The sequence below is a fragment of the Oreochromis aureus genome, linkage group 3 (genome assembly GCF_013358895.1).
Source record: "Oreochromis aureus strain Israel breed Guangdong linkage group 3, ZZ_aureus, whole genome shotgun sequence".
Lineage (NCBI taxonomy): Eukaryota > Metazoa > Chordata > Actinopteri > Cichliformes > Cichlidae > Oreochromis > Oreochromis aureus.
The window spans coordinates 134,210,945-134,232,893 of NC_052944.1; the positions used below are offsets into that span (position 1 = coordinate 134,210,945).

The 21,949-nt window shown below is 40.4% G+C and overlaps 1 protein-coding gene and 1 long non-coding RNA gene across 2 annotated transcripts; both read left to right on the forward strand.

Moving 5' to 3' along the window:
• Positions 1–1,529: 1,529 nt before the first annotated feature.
• On the forward strand, positions 1,530–13,936 carry LOC120439260. The gene is made up of 3 exons (XR_005612503.1): positions 1,530–1,642; positions 5,514–5,668; positions 13,895–13,936. It is a non-coding gene; the product is annotated as an uncharacterized LOC120439260 (long non-coding RNA).
• Positions 13,937–13,978: 42 nt separating this feature from the next.
• On the forward strand, positions 13,979–20,786 carry LOC120439261 (the record flags this gene model as incomplete). Its single annotated transcript, XM_039610064.1, has 6 exons — positions 13,979–14,024; positions 14,109–14,204; positions 14,290–14,397; positions 15,949–16,004; positions 18,781–19,065; positions 20,626–20,786. Coding segments are annotated over exons 2-6 (660 nt in total), but the record flags the coding sequence as incomplete, so codon positions are not given.
• Positions 20,787–21,949: the final 1,163 nt, after the last annotated feature.

Genomic DNA, 21,949 nt, shown 5'->3' on the forward strand with positions numbered 1-21,949 from the left:
GATTTTTGGGGATTGAAGATGCTATACATCATGCCGTTAGAGTAAAGTGGCTTATTTTACATGGAAACAAATACATCTGTGACAGGTCTCTTATACTCATTTCAGCAAATGGTTTAAACCCTATCTTTGGACTTGTAAAAAACATTTTTATTGTTAATAGTGTACTTTATTGTTTTGAATACCAGGTGTATGAAACCTTGGGTTTCAACAAAGACTTTCTTGCCTATGAAATTGCAATTCCCAACCTTGCCCAAGCAACTGAACTGACTGATGTTGAAAATCTACTTGATTTTACGTCATATTACCCAGTCAATTTCAGAAACAGTGTCTATGTTATGACAAAATATAACCTTGAAGATGTCCTTTCTTTAAAAACCTGAAATAAATACCTTCCAATGAGTGACTTTCTTATTTCAAGGAAAAAGGTGAATGTTTCTTATTTTGAGATAATTTTTGTTTTACACTCTATCTAAAAGCTACTTTTGCTTGAAATAAATGTAAAATGGTTCATTTTTAGATATACAGACTAAATAAGAAAAAAAAGTAATATATACTTGAAACAAGTTTAATCATCTAACACATGAGACTGGAAACTAGCTTGTAATGTTTAAAACAAGATGGACAAGATAATCTGGCTAAATTTAAGACAATAAATCTTGTCAAGCTACAAGGAATTTGCAGTGAGGACACAGTGGCTGCTCCGCGGCCCTTCTCCAGGGAACCGGAACAGGTGAAGGCCCCTGCCGGGCACCAGCTGCTACCACCCAAGGAGTTGGGTCGCAGGCTGCATCGTGGCTGGTCGCAACCTAGGGGCCGACATGGGTCCTGGAGCGGTCTAGACCTCAGCCACTCTCACGCCACTGAGGAACGCTGGCGAGGGTGGCAGCAGTGTCAGTCAGGACTGGATCAGAGAGGTCAAATTCTCCTTGTCCTGGGGGTCTCCCTGTTGGCGGTGTGACACCGCCACCTGCTCCCGCTGTGTGGCTGCCAGCTCGGCCACCATTTGGGCAGGCTCGTCCCCTTGCTCGCCCAGTTATGAGTCCCTTTTGAGAAGCACTTGATGAGATATACTGAACAGACCTAAACTTGCAAGCACACAGCACATATCAGAGTAGCTAAAGGCTGCTTCAGCTAATATGACATTTCAGTGAGTCTCTTTCAAGAGTAAGATTTTCTGTATGTACATTTTTGCCCATAAAGGTGTCGAAAGCATGCAAAATGCATCAACAGAGTATGGATGACATGTAAGAGTAAAAAACATTACATTTTTAAAAAAAAGACTGAAAAGAAAATTTTCTGCAAAATTCCATGCCACAAGCTATAACACAGCCAAAGTGATCACCAAATTAAAAAAGAAAAATTGAAATAAGTGTACAAAAATGAGGGCATAAGCATTAACTGGATCCAGTTTATCTTGTTAAATTACTCAGCAGTGGTAGATTTTTGTTTGGTGTGTGTTGGGGGTGGGGTTGGTATCTTCACTGCTTGCCTTTGTCTAGAAGTCACCACACACCACTGCTGTGATGTTGGTCTGTGGATGCCTCTCGTGTTCTTTCCGTCCTGCTCAAAGTTTGCTTTCACCTTCCTTGACTTTGTGTTCGTGACTGATGATGATCATTTCTGAGTGAAGCTCCATATGAAGGTAATGTTTTTCAGTGTGTAATGTTTTCTTGGCTAACATCAGCTGTGTGCAGCTTAGCTCCAGCACAAACAGCACAAATCTGCTGCTCCATAGTTCATGGTAATGGACTCACAGCTGGACCAATGACCAGAGCATTGGACCAACCATTAAACACTCTTCCTCCTTTAAGTGATTGTGAGAATGTGTGTTTTAACATTAAATCTCTCTAAGCAGGTGTAAATGATCATTTCCACTCTAGACTATCTTCAGCCTGTGTATAAAAGATGGCTATAAACAGCAGGTTCATAGTTAATCTCATTGTTGAAGCATCGAGCTGAGTGTTTTGTCTTTAGTTTCTGGAAGTTTCAGCTGCTGTTTATAGAAATGTTTATTGTCCTGGTGTTTGTAGTTTGAAGCAAAAAAATGTAAATAATTTCCTGATGATCTGTAGAAAAATAACTGTTTAGTTAATAATAATTATGGATTGCATTTATATGGCGCTTTTCTAGGCACCCAAAGCGCTGTACAATTCCACTATTCATTCACTCTCACATTCACACACTGGTGTTTTCAGTACATTATGGAGTTTGTGGTTCAGAATGTGGGACATTTTCCAGATGTTTGAATGTTTGAAGGTAACAATTTTTTTTAAACCTGTGCTATTCAGCAGTATTAGCAATAAGAATTATGGTCAGGATGCTTTGTAGTGCCAGATATACAGGGAGTGCAGAATTATTAGGCAAATGAGTATTTTGTCCACATCATCCTCTTCATGCATGTTGTCTTACTCCAAGCTGTATAGGCTGGAAAGCCTACTACCAATTAAGCATATTAGGTGATGTGCATCTCTGTAATGAGAAGGGGTGTGGTCTAATGACATCAACACCCTATATCAGGTGTGCATAATTATTAGGCAACTTCTTTTCCTTTGGCAAAATAGGTCAAAAGAAGGACTTGACAGGCTCAGAAAAGTCAAAAATAGTGAGATATCTTGCAGAGGGATGCAGCAGTCTTAAAATTGCAAAGCTTCTGAAGCGTGATCATCGAACAATCAAGCGTTTCATTCAAAATAGTCAACAGGGTCGCAAGAAGCGTGTGGAAAAACCAAGGCGCAAAATAACTGCCCATGAACTGAGAAAAGTCAAGCGTGCAGCTGCCAAGATGCCACTTGCCACCAGTTTGGCCATATTTCAGAGCTGCAACATCACTAGAGTGCCCAAAAGCACAAGGTGTGCAATACTCAGAGACATGGCCAAGGTAAGAAAGGCTGAAAGACGACCACCACTGAACAAGACACACAAGCTGAAACGTCAAGACTGGGCCAAGAAATATCTCAAGACTGATTTTTCTAAGGTTTTATGGACTGATGAAATGAGAGTGAGTCTTGATGGGCCAGATGGATGGGCCCGTGGCTGGATTGGTAAAGGGCAGAGAGCTCCAGTCCGACTCAGACGCCAGCAAGGTGGAGGTCGAGTACTGGTTTGGGCTGGTATCATCAAAGATGAGCTTGTGGGGCCTTTTCGGGTTGAGGATGGAGTCAAGCTCAACTCCCAGTCCTACTGCCAGTTTCTGGAAGACACCTTCTTCAAGCAGTGGTACAGGAAGAAGTCTGCATCCTTCAAGAAAAACATGATTTTCATGCAGGACAATGCTCCATCACACGCATCCAAGTACTCCACAGCGTGGCTGGCAAGAAAGAGTATAAAAGAAGAAAAACTAATGACATGGCCTCCTTGTTCACCTGATCTGAACCCCATTGAGAACCTGTGGTCCATCATCAAATGTGAGATTTACAAGGAGGGAAAACAGTACACCTCTCTGAACAGTGTCTGGGAGGCTGTGGTTGCTGCTGCACGCAATGTTGATGGTGAACAGATCAAAACACTGACAGAATCCATGGATGGCAGGCTTTTGAGTGTCCTTGCAAAGAAAGGTGGCTATATTGGTCGCTGATTTGTTTTTGTTTTGTTTTTGAATGTCAGAAATGTATATTTGTGAATGTGGAGATGTTATATTAGTTTCACTGGTAAAAATAAATAATTGAAATGGGTATATATTTGTTTTTGTTAAGTTGCCTAATAATTATGCACAGTAATAGTCACCTGCACACACAGATATCCCCTAAAATAGCTAAAACTACAAACAAACTAAAAACTACTTCCAAAAACATTCAGCTTTGATATTAATGAGTTTTTTGGGTTCATTGAGAACATGGTTGTTGTTCAATAATAAAATTATTCCCCAAAAATACAACTTGCCTAATAATTCTGCACTCCCTGTATTTACTCTCCCAAGAGAAGCACCATGGACACTCTATAGGATCCTCTTGCTAATGTTTCTGTTTGATTTATTTACTTTTTAAAAATGTCATTATGTAGTGGAGACTATGCCGGAGCATACAGGGGGTAAAGAACAAAAAATAAGCAGAAAGCTGAGAAAAAGACTGGGATGGGGGGGGGGGAAGTCATCACAAACCCCTGAGCCTGGCTACACTTACCGAAACTTCACAGATACTCATCCACCTCTAGCCCACCCTCTGAAGTGTGGATGGACAGGTGCCCTCCCGTAATTAGGAGTGATCCAGAAGGAAGCAGACAACCCGCCCGAGACCCAGCCAACCCCAGTGCCAGTTTTAAAAACGATGCAATGTAAAAATTCTTTCCAATGGTTTTCAGTTGTCTAAAAGTTGATTTTGCAGCTAAACTACATCTAGAATGAAATCCAGTTATACAATGATTGTTTCTCTGATGTGATGAATGTGCAGCTGGAAACTATGATCAGCAGCTGGGCTGGAACAGCAGATTTGCTCTCAGCATTTCAGGGTTCAAAGACTTTTGAAGACTTCTGATCACTTCCTGTTAGAAATGTTTGACTGTAAACCTCTTGCTGAAATGATGCTGCTGATTTCAGAGAGGGTTCAGCCTTCACAGTGAAATAAAAGAGGAAAGATGTAAATGTTCTTATGCAGTGAGCTCCCTCAGACATTTGATTACACTCAGCAAACAGCAGCTTCACTGTATTTAGTTCATGTGTGTCTTTTTAGACACAATCACTGCTGTGTTTTAGTGTCTCTGCTGGAACTGCACAAAACTCCTTCATTCACCATCCCAACACTGAGAGGATGTTAGAGACATGGGGGCACCTTCACCCCTCCCCCTAGGTGAGCCCCTGGAGCTGAGAAAGTACCAGAACACAAACAGAAGACAAGATGTAATTTCAGGAGCTCAGAAGGAACCACTTTAGTTTTCTTCCACTCGAGCAAAAAAAGCTAATCTTTGAAAGATCAGAAGTGAAAACATCAAATCTCTCAGGTGTTACATGAACAAGAAGATAAACTTTGACCTGAGCAGGAAGAAGAGAACAGTCTGAGGTTTCTCTGTTTTATTCTCCACCTCATCCTGGTCTGTGTGACATCAGCACAACTAGCAACAGCTTAGCAACCACATTTTCTGTTGTTTAACACCTGTATGGGCCCGTAAGTTGGACAAACATTTGCAGGACTATGATCACAGGAAGTGTACATATTCGGTGAAACCACATCCTCTTCTAACACAGGCAGAAACGCAGAGAAAGGTTTGCTCTTGGCTCTGTGGGTTTGTAGGTTTAGATCTGATTGGCCTGATTCTGACTTCCTGTGCAACTTGTTAGGACCCAAATAAAAAGTTCAGCTGTTACATTCTACAACACACAATACGGAAAAAGCTTCTATGTAACTGATTCTTCCAAAATATTCCTTAAATTCAACAAGTACATATAAGGTAGCAGTAACAATAACAAAGATATGTTTTCAAACAGTTTCAGTAAAACATCCTGTTAAAACTGTAACTGTATTTAACAGGAACATGGTCATTCAAAGCATCCCTTGATGCTCCTGTCTCTTGTGTCTCTACAGAGTTTGAAGAAGAGAGCTGAACTCTTCTTCAGTCAAATGATGTTTCTCTGTCTCTGCATCTGTTTCTCTGAGTACAGCTGTGTTTGAAAGAACTGGAAAGCCCAATTCTCCAACATGTTAACTCTGCTGATCGTCTTTGAATCCTGGATCAGGAGGTACAGCTGGTGAATATTTGGTGTTTAAGTAAGGTTTCTGTCTTTGACTTAGTGTACTTTAAGTCTACTATTCACCTATACTGTCCTGCTGGAGGACAGTATAGGTGACCGCGTTGATGCCTCTTCCTTATTTCAAAATAAGGAAGTTGTTGGCTAAATTTTCTTGTTGTCAGAGGTAAAGTGAAGTGAGAGGAGCAGATAATAAGGATTAAATGTAATGCTGAGTAACTAAGGCTACGTTCACACTGCAGACGAAAGTGGATCAAATCCGACTTTTTTGACCCTATGCAACTCATATCCGATCATGGTATGACAGTGTGAACGGCACAAATCCGATATTTTCAAATCTGATGTTTCAGAAAGCAACTGCTGTTTGAATGGTCAAGTCACATCAAATCCATCTTTTACGTCACTGACACAAGTCAGACGCCAATTATCAGCGCCGGAGAAGCGCCCGATTAGACATCGCAAAGGCTTCCTTGCCATCCGGTGTAGATGTTAGTGAAACTGTTGGGAAGACAACATTGGAGAAACGTGAACATTCTATTTATACTGTATATGAAGCACTGCTCCTCTCTAAAACAGCAATAAGGATCATTATTAGGCCATATGTAAAAAACAAAATAACTTTATAACTTAAAGCAAAATTGGGAAACAAAGTCCGAAACAAGTCTTTATATTAATTAATATTAATCAGTCAAACAGTACTGTTTGCTCTGGGTCTAAACAGAGCGCGTTGTGTGTGACATCTTCTTTTGCGCATGCGGGCCGCTTTGAGGGTTCACACTAGAGCGCATTTGCTGTCACATTTTATTTGTACTGTGAACAAGCAGACAAAAAAATAGGATTTGATAAAAAAATCGGAATTGAGCATTAAGACCTGCAGTGTGAACGTAGCCTAAATGCTGCTAGTCTGTGACGTCACTCACAGCAGCATCACGTCATTTCCTTACTTTGACCTTATGTACAAATATATATATATATGTGTGTGTGTGTGTGTGTGTGTGTATAAAATACTCCAAATCACCTCCATCCCACCAGAGGAACCTGAGATAGTCTTGATGTTCCCTTGCAACATTTTTTTATGTCACACATTAAGGCCATTGGACTGTTTCTAAATTGACAAAACACGTAAGCTACTGTGTTAGTCAGGTCTGGACCTGTCAAAAGATGGTCATTTAGAGAGGTTTCTTGGTAGCGTGCAGAACAGTCAAAAACCACACGGATCTTGCCGGGTTTGTATGGATGGTAGACACCGTGTAGCATAGCATGTAGCATGCCAGTCGGTTATCTGGTTCAAACTGTGGCACCTTTTAATAACATTGGTTCGTTGTCATCACTTGCTGAATGTGATAAACCAACAATGGTCCAACCGAGATTAGTTCGCTATGCATATGGATGATTCTCATCACCAGACAGGTTCTCTGTTGGGTGAAGGGCTCGTTGACAAGCCTACTTGAAAGGCCTACTTCGCAATCCAATTGTGGTGGAATCTTTTCTGACAGTTGCTCTAGATGTTGCCATTTCAGAGGTTGGAATGTGTAATCCAGTGGTTCCCAAACTTTTTTTGCTAGGCCCTCCTTTGTTTTACAAGAAAAATGTTCGCACAAATGTTCGCACGCACACGCACAAACACATCCTCCAACCACACAATTAAGCAAACAATTAAGCAAATACAAGTAATCTGCAATAAATTACAGGTAGTAGTAAAAATAAACTACTAACTCTTTCATGCTACATCCGCACCTACACTGAAAAAAAGGGATTGGCCAGCTTTTGGATTTATGTAAGCATCTTGCGTGTATTGCCTCATGGTTTAAAGTTAAGTGTAACTATATAGTGTAGAAAATACATAATATGCAGAGCGGGTAGATTCAAGTGGACATATGTTCGAGTGAAGTAAGTCAATGATATAGCAATGTTAAATCTCGCGACACTACACGGGATTTCAGTCTCGCACGCTTTGGATCGTGGTTTGAGTCAAGTCGTACAGCCGCCTCTACTTTTTTTGGTATACCGAAAGAAGTAAATTGGGTGGTTTTTACATTAAAAAAGTCTAACTTCTAAATTGAACACTAAATTTTCTTCTTTCTATCTTGAACGTAATTAAATCATGTAGGATCTGTACGGAATTCAACAACTTAATTTGTTCTTGTTGAGATGACATGATACAATCTTGTAGGAGTGGTTAATTGCTGGACTCGTGAAATTTACAAGATCACCTGAGATTTCAAACTGCAGGAAAATCACTAGAGTTATAAGAGGCAGACAACTACACACACACAACGTGTATGCTATTGCTTTTTATTGTGGTTTAACCTGTCAAGGACAAAAACGTACAGAAAATTCTGCATCAAGCCTTGAAATCATAGCTTTCCTACTTTTGTCAACCCTGGATTGGTGACATGGTGGTTAGCACTGTTGTCTCACAGTAAGAAAGTCCTGAGTTCAAATCCACAATATGGCTAGTTTGCACTGGTTTCTCCCTGGGTATTCTGGTGTCCTCCCACAGTTAAAAGTCATGCAGTTATTAGATTTAGCTTAGGTTGATTGGTGATTCGGAATTCACTGTGAATGCAAATGGTTGTTTGTCTCTATGTGATTGACTGGTGAGCTGTCCAGTGTGTACCCTGCCTAGTAACCCAGCGCCCCTGCAACCAGGATAAAGATAGGAGGATGGTAGTTGTTGTAGATCCATTCTACTTTTATGTTAACCAGACTCTAGACTTTGTTGAAAATTATGTAATATGAAGACAACATGTAGTATTTAAGTGATCAAGTAGTATTGGGGTAAAAGCTATTGAATAGTGTTGAAATAAAATGACAAAATTGTGAAGGATTAAAATATTCCAAGAGCTCAATTTACTTAATCTAAACATGTTTCAATCGCGTTTTATGAACACAAAATGCACAGGTTTATTGACTATGAATAAGTTGTGTTGATTTAACTCAGTTGTTTAAGTTTCTGCCAAAGAAAAACATTTGTGTGCAACCAATGTCCACTATTGAATCAAGTAAATCCAACATGGCCTTTTTTTCAGTGTACACGGGTATTTTTGAAAACGCAGCTGTTTTGTCCACACCTAAACGGCGTTTTGAATCACCGAAAAAGGAGATTTTTTAAAGTCCTTTTTCCCGCTTACGTGTGGACGAGGATTACAGAGTTAAATCACGCAACGTCAAAGGTATGTGCCTTTTTTCACGACACGCTGTGCGCCACGTTATTGTTTACGTGAGATGAATTTGCAGAATGGCAGATAGAGACAAAATACTGTTACTGTTAATCTGACTATCTTCAGGTTTTACACGCTTACATACAAACACCCAGTTACTGTCCCTACATTTAGAAAGGCAGAGGCGTTCGGGTGTGATTATTTTAGTTATTTTTTTCATGTGTAATAATATTCAACATTGCTATCAATGCATTTTTCAAAAAATGTGCAAAATTGGTTTAAAAACATAAACACCCGTGGGATACTGTTTGTCCGTGATTTGAACAGCCCACCACGTGCTCCCGACACAGGTAAAAACCAATTCTGCAGGGGAGACCTACCTCAGCACTTGTGCAGGTGAAACCAAAGGGAAGATATGCTTCACCATATTTTCTAGTCTCTGGCTTAGAATGAAGTTGGTTTGGAAACATATTAGGCTATGCTTCATCTCCTGCTTTATGCGTTTCTGTGGACGCCCGTGCTAGCAGTGTCCAAGCGTTTTGTCCCCCTTTTTTTTCATACCGCGTCCCCCTGCAATGGCTCTGCGCCCCCCTAGGGGCGGGCCCCCACACTTTGGAAGGTCTGGTGGAGCCTGTTTACTGGGATAAACTGTTGTGTGAAAACTGCCACAGGCTGGGTCTGTGAACCAGCATTTTGCGTTTATTTTTTGTATTGTTGAGTTGTGTTTTTACTGAAGATATGTTTAGTTCTTGTGGCTTCTATTATTTGGATAGGATTGAGGTTCTTTGTAGCATGACATTATTTTGTTAGATTCATCTAGTTATCTTAAGCTCCTAATTTGCTTAGTCTTTAGTTCTGTTTATTTGGTCACTTTAGACCAACTAAACTAAACACCTTCTGTGTTTAGTTTATCTTGTTAGTTCATGTCTTAAGCTGTCATGTTTCATGTCTGTGTGGTTAATGTTTGCCTAGCTCATATCATGTCTGCGTCCTCTCCTGTTTCCTGTTTATTTTGAAAGTTTTGTTTCATGTTGTGTGCTTAGTATACATTTCCCGTTGTGTCATTATATGCATTTGTGTAAGCTGTTTCCTCATGTGTTTCCCCCTGTGTATTTAGTCTGTTTCCAGTTGTTCACTGTCGCGTCATCTGTTACCATCCCTGTCACTTAAGCTACACGTTATGATTCGTAGTTCTCCAGACTCTGGAGAATTATCTGCTCCTGTCATGTTTTCATAGTGTCATGAACTAGCTGTGTGCAGGCAGATGAGGACCCAAATGCAAAACTCACAGAGACAAAAGCTGAACTCAAAATCTCTGCTTTATTGCAGGCTTTACAAAGAAACAGAACTAAACTGGGAATGCTAAACTGAGGACCGAGGGAACACAGAGAAAGGCACACAGGTTCAGGGAAGAGACATTGATGACACGACACTGAACTGAGGGAGAAGTGGACATAAATACACAGAGGGTTAATGAGGGAAGTGGGAGCACACGGGGAACACAGGTGACACTGATAACCATAATGAGACACGGCAGGAGCAAACACAACACTGACACACACTGACGGGAGACTATCATAGTAAAACAGGAAGCACACAGAGGCAGACCACAGGGAGAGAGAAAGCACGGGGAGAGCACAGACATAGCGGGCTGGGGAAAACATGCAATAAAACACAAGGAGGGGAAACGAGGACTCATAGATACACAGAGGGGCACACAGGGGGTAAAGTCACAAGGGGAAATCAAAGAAGCAACATCTTAACAGAACAATCTAGGAACCATGGCATAGATAAAGAACAAAATACAAAAACACACGAAAACTAAGAATGCTGGGTCAACATGACCCATGATCATGTCACATAGTCTTTCATGTACCAGTCCAGAATTCCGTTCTTTGCCTTTTCATGTTGTGTTCATAGCTCATAGTTATAGTTCAAAGTCACAGTCTTAGTAATTCTTAGTCTTTAGTTGTTTCCCAGTTTAGGATCTTTGTTTAGGTCATTGCCATAGTTTATGTTTGGATATTTTTGCTTTACTTTTTACCGGCCCTAATAAAGGCTTGCTTTGAGTTCAGTAAAAGTTTTGCCTCCTTCGTCTGTGTCCGCACCTAGGTCATCCAAACACCCTCCATGCGGTCTGCACCCGCAGATTGTGACAAAAACAGGTGGTAGTGGAATCCTTTTCTTTGAGTTTGATCCCCTCAATTGTAGACCTGACAGTTTCTGACATGGTACAACCTTTGACTAGGCAGACATTGTGGATATCCGCAGACTGATATTCTTTTTGGGTTTTTTTTGAAGTCTTGGGCTACTTCGTCTAGTATGAAGGTTGTATCGCTCTGCGTGTCTGAGAGTGCATAAACTAGCGGTTCTTGATCTGACTGCTTAGTAGATGATACTCAGACTGGCAAGAAAGAGGATGTTTGTGTGCTTACACCCTCTTGGATGACTCTGTTGGAAGTTGCTGTTGCAGCCCTTTCTGTGGTGTCTGCCTTGTCCTTTGAGATGTTACCTCCATTTTGGTGCATTGGCTTTTGACAGTCTTTGAACTTGTTATCATGCAAACATGTCAGATGTCTCCTTTGGCATTTCTCACATGTTCTTTTGTTATCACATTTTCTTGAGTGATGACCAGTCTTCAAACATCCAAAGCAAAGCTTCTGTGTGTGTTCAAAAGTAACACGATCCTGAACAGTTCGGCATTTGTCTAGGATGTATCCTATCCTTTTGCAGAAACACATGATGGAATACTGCTTTGCGTTGTGCTTGTGGTCAGAGTCTTTGCTTGAACTATTTGGATTCATGGATGCCTTGGTTTCTCACTTTCAACACTCTTGAGTGCTTGTATTGAGGAAATGGGATTACAAACAAGATTTGCTTCCTTTCATAGGAAGTCAACAAAACACCTTGAATGGTGGGTACTCAGCCTTCACTTGTTTGACTTCCATCACTTTACAATTCTAGCTGGAAACCAACCAAAATGGAAAGTTAAACAGAATCCTTTGACTTTCAGTGCAGTCATTCAAGACCTCCAGAATCTTAACGTGGGGGATCGCAGCCTCACAGCTCTTGAGAAAGTCTGCACATTCTCATAGCTCGCGAGCATCTTTAGAATATATCTTTGGCCATGCATGCAGCTTGTCCCAATTAACAATGGGTCTCCGAAACGTTCTATAAAAGCTTCCAGGCTAAGTCATATGTTGCTTCTCTGCCCAGTAGAAGAAATACTTCCATGGCTTTCTTTGCTGTGCTATCTAAGTACTTTCTTAGGTAATATCGTTTTTCAGTCTCTGGAATGTTTTTTCTTTCTGTTAATGTTTCAAAGTATAATTGCCAGTCTTTAAATTTCAAGAGTTCTCCTGTAAACACTGCAGGCCCTGATGTTGGGAGCCGTGTTGCACTCATAGCTTCTACTAGCATATTAACCAGATCTGAGCTATTCTTCTAAAACTGAGGTAACTGTTGTGAACAAGGAGCTTGACTTGTAACCACTAGGGATTAAGGAATGAATAGGGGATTTGATGCATTGAGAGAATGGGTTGTGACTTGAAGCTCTGGTGGTATTTCAATACCATACAACAAATCAGTTGCTTCTATGTTTTCTTTAGCTTCATCATAGACCCTCACTCGAGCTCTAGCAGCATTGAGCTTCTTTACTTCTTCTGACGTGCAAGTTTTCTATGTGTGTGTTCGATTTCTTGCTGTCTGGCTAGGTTCTCAGCCTCGAACATTTGAAGTTCTGTTTCTTCCCTTTCTTGCTCCTCCAACACTGCCAAGACCTTCTGAGTTGCAGCAGCTTCAGCTACAGCCTCTATTCTTTTGACTGAGTGGCTGCTAGAGATAGTAGACCTATATCCTGATTGATGAGACAGTGGTCTGGAAAAAGAACCTGTTGAGCCTAGCACAGATCTAAAATTAGGCCAAGGTTCGTCGTCTTCTCTTTATCTGCTTTTTGACCTTTAAGCTGTCTCTCTGCTCTTTGAAAAATGAATCCTGAGAATAACATGCATGTATCAACCCTGCACCTCAGGTCTAGTTCAGGGGTTTGCACTTGACGCAACTCCTCATAAACTGTCCTTATGTCTTCATCTGTGTTCCTGATTCTTTGTCCAGCTCTTGTTGCTTGAGACTGAATCAATTATTTCACCAGATCTGTCAGTTTATCCAGTCTATCACCATGGTTAACTTCTGCTGTAGTACCTTCACCATCCTCTGCCACTTCATTAACCCACTGGGGTCGCATCCCTCAACCCCAGTGGGTTAATTAAGTGGCAGAGTCAAAGTCCCATGACCAGTTTAAGACAAAGCAACAAGATGCAGCAACCCAGAGTCTCCATTCGAAAGTGAGGACTTCAAACTATATACCAGTTTTTAAATTGTGTTAATAGGCCAGAATTATGATTAAAAAAATACACGCAATGTTTTTTTCTGAATAAAACAGTGGCATTTACTATGGGTAGAAACAGTAAAGGTGTTCTCGTGAGACATTAGCCCTTACACATTACACATGTACAAGTAATCCATTATCGATCAATCATCCAGATCATGAGCTTTACACAGAACATTGTTTAGCATCATGTGCAACTGCTTCATCAACATGGAGCTCTGAGTGTTTATTAAAGAATCATTGTGTGAAAGATGCTCTAACACAGCTGACTCCAGCCTTTAGCTGTGAGCACACAGTGTCTCACATTTACATTCACTTTACTGTTAAATTCACTCAAAAACTTTAAAGAGCTGTTAGCAAAAAGAAAATAGCAAAGATTTCAGGGCTGGGCTGAGCCCCAGTGTTTCAACATCATAGTAACACCTCACACAGTCACAACTCATCAAAACTCATCAAAGCGCATTATCATTAGGACAGATTTAAGTCAATATCATTTCTCATTTCTGTGTCATCATCCATCAAATGTTGATACATAGTGGGTTTGTCATTCTCTCAGCTGACACTGAGATGAAGCAGGAAAGAAGCAGCTGATATTTGGACAGCACACATGATGAAAAGGAGGATTTCAGTTGATGTGCACATGAATGATTTGTGTTTCCTCTGCAGGTGAAGGTAGAAAGTGTGTGTGAGCTGATGTGAATTGAGCAGCATGGATCAGTGTGAGGACAGAGAGGAGGAGTCCCTCCTCTAAAAGCACTCTGTGTGGGGAACATGAGAGCCAGACCAAAGCTCAGAGGTGAGATGACCATCTCTAACTGTCCATGACTCTTCTCCATGTCACAGCTCAGCACTCACATCACTGCTCCATCATTATTCACAGGAACCAGCCTGGACCTCCACCCACTGTTTCATCTAAGAGCAAACGGATGAAGAATTTCTTTCGTGATTTAGGACGAAAAAATACATTGGATAAAAAGTAAGTTCATGTCATTGTTAAAGTATCTAAAATTTTCACTTTATGTGTGATGAGGTTTTTTTACTGAAGAGCTGAACTTTTTTAGGATCCATCAGAGACCTGGACCTGAACCCAGGACTGTGTCCTTAAAGAGTGACTGGTCAGAAGAATGTTTAAATCATTTTAAAGGAAAACAGTTTTCTGCTACAGAAAGGTGAGCTCTTAGTAACATGAATTCTTGATGACTGTCTTAACTATTTGTTGTTCTATATAAGCTGCAGACACGTCATTCCCTTGATCGTATCTAAACTGTCTGTTTAAAGAACTTAAAATACACTTTGTTGTTTAGAAACATGAAATTAAATTACATTTTTAAAAAGCAATCTGTAAAGCTAACTGACGAGAAAACCCTGGTGTTTAACCTGCAGTGGGGTTGTTGGTTTTGAGGTGGTACTTAGAGTCGTTGACCTTGAGTCCCATGACCTTGGGTCACATGAGTGAAGGCATGGGTGGGGGTTGAAATGTGTGGCCATGGGTCTGTGGACTCTGTTATAGGTGTCTGTGGTAACATGTATTTGCTGGACAAATAAACAGTTTTTGTAGTTTTGCATCTGTATATCACCACTGTAGATTAAAATCAAATAATCAATATATGATTCAAGTGCAGATTTTCATCGTTATCATAAGAGGGTTTAGAAAATCAGTTTTAACTAAATGTCCCTGGATAAACTAGCATTAACATCACCTAACTAATACAAGGGATGTCTCTTTTCCGTGTCTGTATTGACTTAATGAAGGTGCAGTTTATATAAGTATTTTCTGTGCTCTCTTGTTTCGTTTCTTTTCTTTCCTTTATGCCAGTGCGTGGTGAGAGTCAAAGAGTAGTTACTAGTCTGTGTGTGTTGTTTTCTTTGGCATTCAGGCTTTAATGAGCATAGTGCAGTCCAGGAATAATAACTTATTTTCTTTTATGTCCATCTGGTGAGATTGATTGTTCGATCCAGTTTGTTGATGTGTTTGGTTAAAGCATGTAATTCTTCAGATGCTTATTGTTTTATTTTTTTTTCCTGTACTGTCTGGCAGTGTAGTAATCAGAAATCTTGTCTGAAGGTTAAAAAAAATAAGTGCGATTTATTTTCCCAAGTAGACCATTATGGCTTTTGCTTGGATTGTTTTATTTTGAGTTATTAAAATCACAATGGACAACAAAGTGGGACGGAAAAGAAAAAAAGAGAGACAAGTTGGGGAGATATTTAACAGAAGGGCACAGAAAAATATCAAAGAAGCGGGCTAGAGGAAGAAAAGAAAATGTTCTTCATCACCCGCTGAAAAAAACAACAACAGAAAAAGACCCCCAATAACATCAAAACAGGGAAACCACAGCAACAACCAGAATAAGCATGAGTGACATTAAATAATAATTATTAAATGTTACTGAGCCACACACAGTATTAATGATACTTGACATTTTTAGAGGTAGCAGCTGACCAAGATAGTGTGCGTCTGTGAGTACCTGTTTATACGCCTGTGTGTGTGAGTGCAGGTATATTCATAAAGTTTATCCACCCAACTGTCTAAAAGATGCAAGATGGCGCTGGAGTGACGGCAGCCTTTCCAAGTAGCTCTAAAACACCATCCTTGTTTCTTAACTTTTAACTATCTTTAGACTAGTCTTTCAAACTTTTTTCACGGCAATGTGTCACGGTGTCACATAGGCTGTGTTCACTGTTTCTTCTGGTGAAATCATCTTCTCATGTTTTTATAGAAAGATGATGAAAGAACCTGTAGAAGAACCACTAATCAAAGCAACTTCATCAGCAGGTAGGAGACCAGTGGTTTGTGCGATGACATCTCTAGATATTAGGTAGATTCCTTTCCCTTTTTGTAATGTTTTTTGGAAAAATTGCCAAAGCATTTACACATCGTTATGTATATATAGTGGTCCTTTGCTAAATTCAATTCAATTTCAATTCAATTTTATTTATATAGCGCCAAATCACAACAAACGTCGCCTCAAAGCACTTTATACAGGGAGTGCAGAATTATTAGGCAAGTTGTATTTTTGAGGAATAATTTTATTATTGAACAACAACCATGTTCTCAATGAACCCAAAAAACTCATTAATATCAAAGCTGAATGTTTTTGGAAGTAGTTTTTAGTTTGAGCTATTTTAGGGGGATATCTGTGTGTGCAGGTGACTATTACTGTGCATAATTATTAGGCAACTTAACAAAAAACAAATATATACCCATTTCAATTATTTATTTTTACCAGTGAAACCAATATAACATCTCCACATTCACAAATATACATTTCTGACATTCAAAAACAAAACAAAAACAAATCAGCGACCAATATAGCCACCTTTCTTTGCAAGGACACTCAAAAGCCTGCCATCCATGGATTCTGTCAGTGTTTTGATCTGTTCACCATCAACATTGCGTGCAGCAGCAACCACAGCCTCCCAGACACTGTTCAGAGAGGTGTACTGTTTTCCTCCTTGTAAATCTCACATTTGATGATGGACCACAGGTTCTCAATGGGGTTCAGATCAGGTGAACAAGGAGGCCATGTCATTAGTTTTTCTTCTTTTATACCCTTTCTTGCCAGCCACGCTGTGGAGTACTTGGACGCGTGTGATGGAGCATTGTCCTGCATGAAAATCATGTTTTTCTTGAAGGATGCAGACTTCTTCCTGTACCACTGCTTGAAGAAGGTGTCTTCCAGAAACTGGCAGTAGGACTGGGAGTTGAGCTTGACTCCATCCTCAACCCGAAAAGGCCCCACAAGCTCATCTTTGATGATACCAGCCCAAACCAGTACTCCACCTCCACCTTGCTGGCGTCTGAGTCGGACTGGAGCTCTCTGCCCTTTACCAATCCAGCCACGGGCCCATCCATCTGGCCCATCAAGACTCACTCTCATTTCATCAGTCCATAAAACCTTAGAAAAATCAGTCTTGAGATATTTCTTGGCCCAGTCTTGACGTTTCAGCTTGTGTGTCTTGTTCAGTGGTGGTCGTCTTTCAGCCTTTCTTACCTTGGCCATGTCTCTGAGTATTGCACACCTTGTGCTTTTGGGCACCCAGTGATGTTGCAGCTCTGAAATATGGCCAAACTGGTGGCAAGTGGCATCTTGGCAGCTGCACGCTTGACTTTTCTCAGTTCATGGGCAGTTATTCTGCGCCTTGGTTTTTCCACACGCTTCTTGCGACCCTGTTGACTATTTTGAATGAAACGCTTGATTGTTCGATGATCACGCTTCAGAAGCTTTGCAATTTTAAGACTGCTGCATCCCTCTGCAAGATATCTCACTATTTTTGACTTTTCTGAGCCTGTCAAGTCCTTCTTTTGACCCATTTTGCCAAAGGAAAAGAAGTTGCCTAATAATTATGCACACCTGATATAGGGTGTTGATGTCATTAGACCACACCCCTTCTCATTACAGAGATGCACATCACCTAATATGCTTAATTGGTAGTAGGCTTTCGAGCCTATACAGCTTGGAGTAAGACAACATGCATGAAGAGGATGATGTGGACAAAATACTCATTTGCCTAATAATTCTGCACTCCCTGTATTGTACAGTAGATTGCACAATAATAAATACCTTTCACAGCCTCACTGTTTTGCAGATATTTTTCTTTGTGCAATTTTGCATGCTTTGTTTTGTTTTGTTTTGTTTACAGTGCATTGTGTTCTGCGTCCTGATTCGCTGTAGACCATTGTCAATCAATCTGGTGCCGTGTCTCCTGTACAGTACAGAATGCGTTCAGCTTGTCAAATTTACATAAATCTTTGATCTCTAGCAGCGTGACTGTGAAGTACTGTTCTGTATCTTTGTTTGTAAGTTTTCTCCCTAACAAACACAACAATGTCAATAAAATGTTTTGCACCGTTAAAGGCACTTGCGGTAGCACCAAAAAGGCAGAGAAAGATGCTAACCATAAGCGAAACAAAACAGTCAAACTTTACTCAACTCATTCTTCTTGCTTCCTCCACTTCTGTACCACTGATTCCTTAATGTTGAATTCTCTGGCTGCTCTATTCTCATGTTCTGGACCTGAAAATTCTATAATACTGGACTTGTTTTTCTACCAAGGTTTGAACTTTATGTTTAAACAAGAGAGGAAAGTGTGAAAATGTTCATGCCTGTCTGAGAAAAGTGGATAAAATGTGTAGTGAGGGGTTTTACAGCCTTAAAGCATCTATAATAATTGTAAAAAATAAAGCTGGCTACTTCATGGATTTCACCTATGGCAGGTTATTTTTAGAAAGCAACTTCCGTGATAAGCGAGGGACCACTGTACTTGTCTTTAAAAAACAAACAAAAACAAACAGTTTTTAGGGTCATGTTGAAATGTGTTGCAAAATGTCTTAATTCTTCTTTGGCACATTTCCATTGCATGAGAACTGCCAGTCTAAGAAACCTGGAAAAGAAAGCAACTGGCATTTTTAAAAATTTTGAACCAACAGACCTCAAAATTCAGTATTTAAATATGAGATGATGGAAGATTTTTAAGATTCAGAGTTTCTACTTTTAAAACAGCAAAGTTTGAGTGGGATACATGTTCATGTCTCTTTCTTCTTCTTATAGAGGAGGAGCTTGTCAGGGTGCGAACAGCCTTTGTTTGGAGGGTGTCAACAGAAATCCTTAAACAGCTCCTTGAGGCCCTGGTAACTGATGGTGTCTTAAATGAATTAGAGAAAGATTCAATACTGGAAGGGAACCCTGTCAGAGCAGATAAGGCCCGCTGCTTCATCGATACAGTAAGGAAAAAAGGGGACAAAGCCTCCAGGATAATGATCCGACATCTTCAGATCAAAGATCAATCTCTTTTCTCTCAACTGCATTTATACTCTGATCCATCTGCTCAGCAAGGTAAGGTCACTTTTTTTCTGTAAGAATGGTCTCTTTCAGGGCTTGTTGAGATGTGACAGTGTAAAACCTCAAAGATCAATATAACAAAAACAGAAGGCAAGAATTTCATTCTACAACATGCATTTGGATTTGTTATACAGTGCTGCTCACAAATAAAAAAAATCCAAAAGTCATGCAGGACTATGAAGAAATTATTTCACATATGTGTTTGACTTAAAACAGACTACACAGATTAGTTTTAAACAGCTGTTCATCAAACTGGAACTTCTTAGCTGTATTGACTTGAGAAGTCTTATTTAGTTGTTAAAATTGATTGCCTTAAAAATGTAAGCATCATTTGTGTGACTTCTTGAGTGCTTTAGAATCCCTCAAGAAAAATTGATCCATTCTTCTGAGAGTCACAAGGTGTATATTCCCTTTTCTAATTTAGAGTTGGAATTTAATGTGAATTATTGAATTCTCCTCACATGCTCTTTTGAAAACGTGGTTGTAGCAGTAGGGACATCTTGACAATTCAATTTAATAATAGTTAGTGCCAAAATTTGGAGAAGAGGCTGTTGAGAGACAGCGCCGGTCTCTCCGATTCTTTTGTCTTGGTAGAGATCATGCAGAGATGTTTCCAAGTTTTACACAATCGTTTTATTACCCATTTTCCTTACAGATGCATCTGGAGATCAGTACCCTGCATCCTATGCATTCCTATGCTAAAGGCTGATCTGAGGAGCATACCTCACACACACGTTTATAGAGTAAGGGAGGCTGCCCTTTGGCACCCCCCTAAGTAGTCTTCCACTACTCTCTCTATTGCTTACCCTGGAGTTGCCCTCCCTCAGGCTTGTACCTGTGGCTTCCTGTCCTGGCCTCTGCAGTGGGGGTTGGGTGTTCTCCTGCCCTGCACCCCAGTTTTTTGTTCCAATTCCAAAGGATTTGAAAAACAGGAACCTCATTAGTGATCTTTAGCACACATAGTGATATTTGTGCCCATCTTTCATCAATGTCAGAAGCCTATTTGAAACCAAACACAAACATTGTAAGGGAGATGGTGTTACTAGATATCAGTCATCATCATGCCTCCTGCCCTGTGTACAATCATTAAAACACACAGAGATGATAACGTGAAAATATAAAAGAATATTTAAAATACATTAATCTGGTACCATAACCAGCTAATCTCATAGCATATTTTGGCAGAGATTAAAGTAGTAGAGTCAGAATAAAAAATTTAAAAAAAATTCAAATCCAAGATAGAAAATGTGCAAAGAACCACCGACCAAAATGTAAAGAGTAAGAAACCAAGAGTTCACAGTGAATGATAACAAAAGTACCTTTTGTCCTTTTCCTCGGGCAGATACCCTAAAATTGAAGCTTTTCAGTTTAGTCATAATGTGACTGAAAGCATTTTCTCTTTACCTTAATAGCAGGATGGTGCTGTTATAATCCATGACATTTTGTCTTTGTTGTAATGATTTTAGATCTACATCAGTCTGAGGAAAACTCAGAGAAAAAAGCGAGAAGAAATAAGTGTGTTTACTATTATTGTATATATTTTTATTTATTCAGAGGCTCTTCAAAATTGTCAGCCTAGACTTAAATCTGCTCTAAGGAAGAAGTTCCAGTGTGTGTTTGAGGGGATCGCTAAAGCAGGAAACCCAACCCTTCTGAATCAGATCTACACAGAGCTCTACATCACAGAGGGAGGGACTGCAGGGGTCAATGATGAACATGAGGTCAGACAGATTGAAACAGCATCCAGGAAACCAGACAGACCAGAAACAACAATCAGACAAGAAGACATCTTTAAAGCCTCACCTGGAAGAGATGAACCAATCAGAACAGTGCTGACAAAGGGAGTGGCTGGCATTGGGAAAACAGTCTTAACACAGAAATACACCCTGGACTGGGCTGAAGACAAAGCCAACCAGGACATCCAGTTCATATTTCCATTCACTTTCAGAGAGCTGAATGTGCTGAAAGAGGAAAAGTTCAGCTTGGTGGAACTTGTTCATCACTTCTTTACTGAAACCAAAGAAGCAGGAATCTGCAGCTTTGAAGACTTCCAGGTTGTCTTCATCTTTGATGGTCTGGATGAGTGTCGACTTCCTCTGGACTTCCACAAAACTACAATCCTAACTGACCATAGAAAGTCCACCTCAGTGGACGTACTGCTGATAAACCTCATCAGGGGGAAACTGCTTCCCTCTGCTCGCTTCTGGATAACCACACGACCTGCAGCAGCCAATCAAATCCCCCCTAACTGTGTTGACATGGTGACAGAGATCAGAGGGTTCACTGACCCTCAGAAGGAGGAGTACATCAAGAAAAAATTCAGAGATGAGGAGAAGGCCAGCAGGATCATTTCCCACATCAAGACATCACGGAGCCTCCACATCATGTGCCACATCCCAGTCTTCTGCTGGATCACTGCTACAGTTCTGGAGGATGAGCTGAAAACCAGAGAGGGAGGACAGCTGCCCAAGACCCTGACTGAGATGTACATCCACTTCCTGGTGGTTCAGGCCAAAGTGAAGAAGTTCAAGTATGACGGAGGAGCTGAGACAGATCCACACTGGAGTTCAGAAAGCAGGAAGATGATTGAGTCTCTGGGAAAACTGGCTTTTGATCAGCTGCAGAAAGGAAACCTGATCTTCTATGAATCAGACCTGACAGAGTGTGGCATCGATATCAGAGCAGCCTCAGTGTACTCAGGAGTGTTCACACAGATCTTTAAAGAGGAGAGAGGACTGTACCAGGACAAGGTGTTCTGCTTCATCCATCTGAGTGTTCAGGAGTTTCTGGCTGCTCTTCATGCCCATCTGACCTTCATCAACTCTGGACTCAATCTGCTGGAAGAACAACAAACGACCTCCCAGAGGTCTGAAACCAC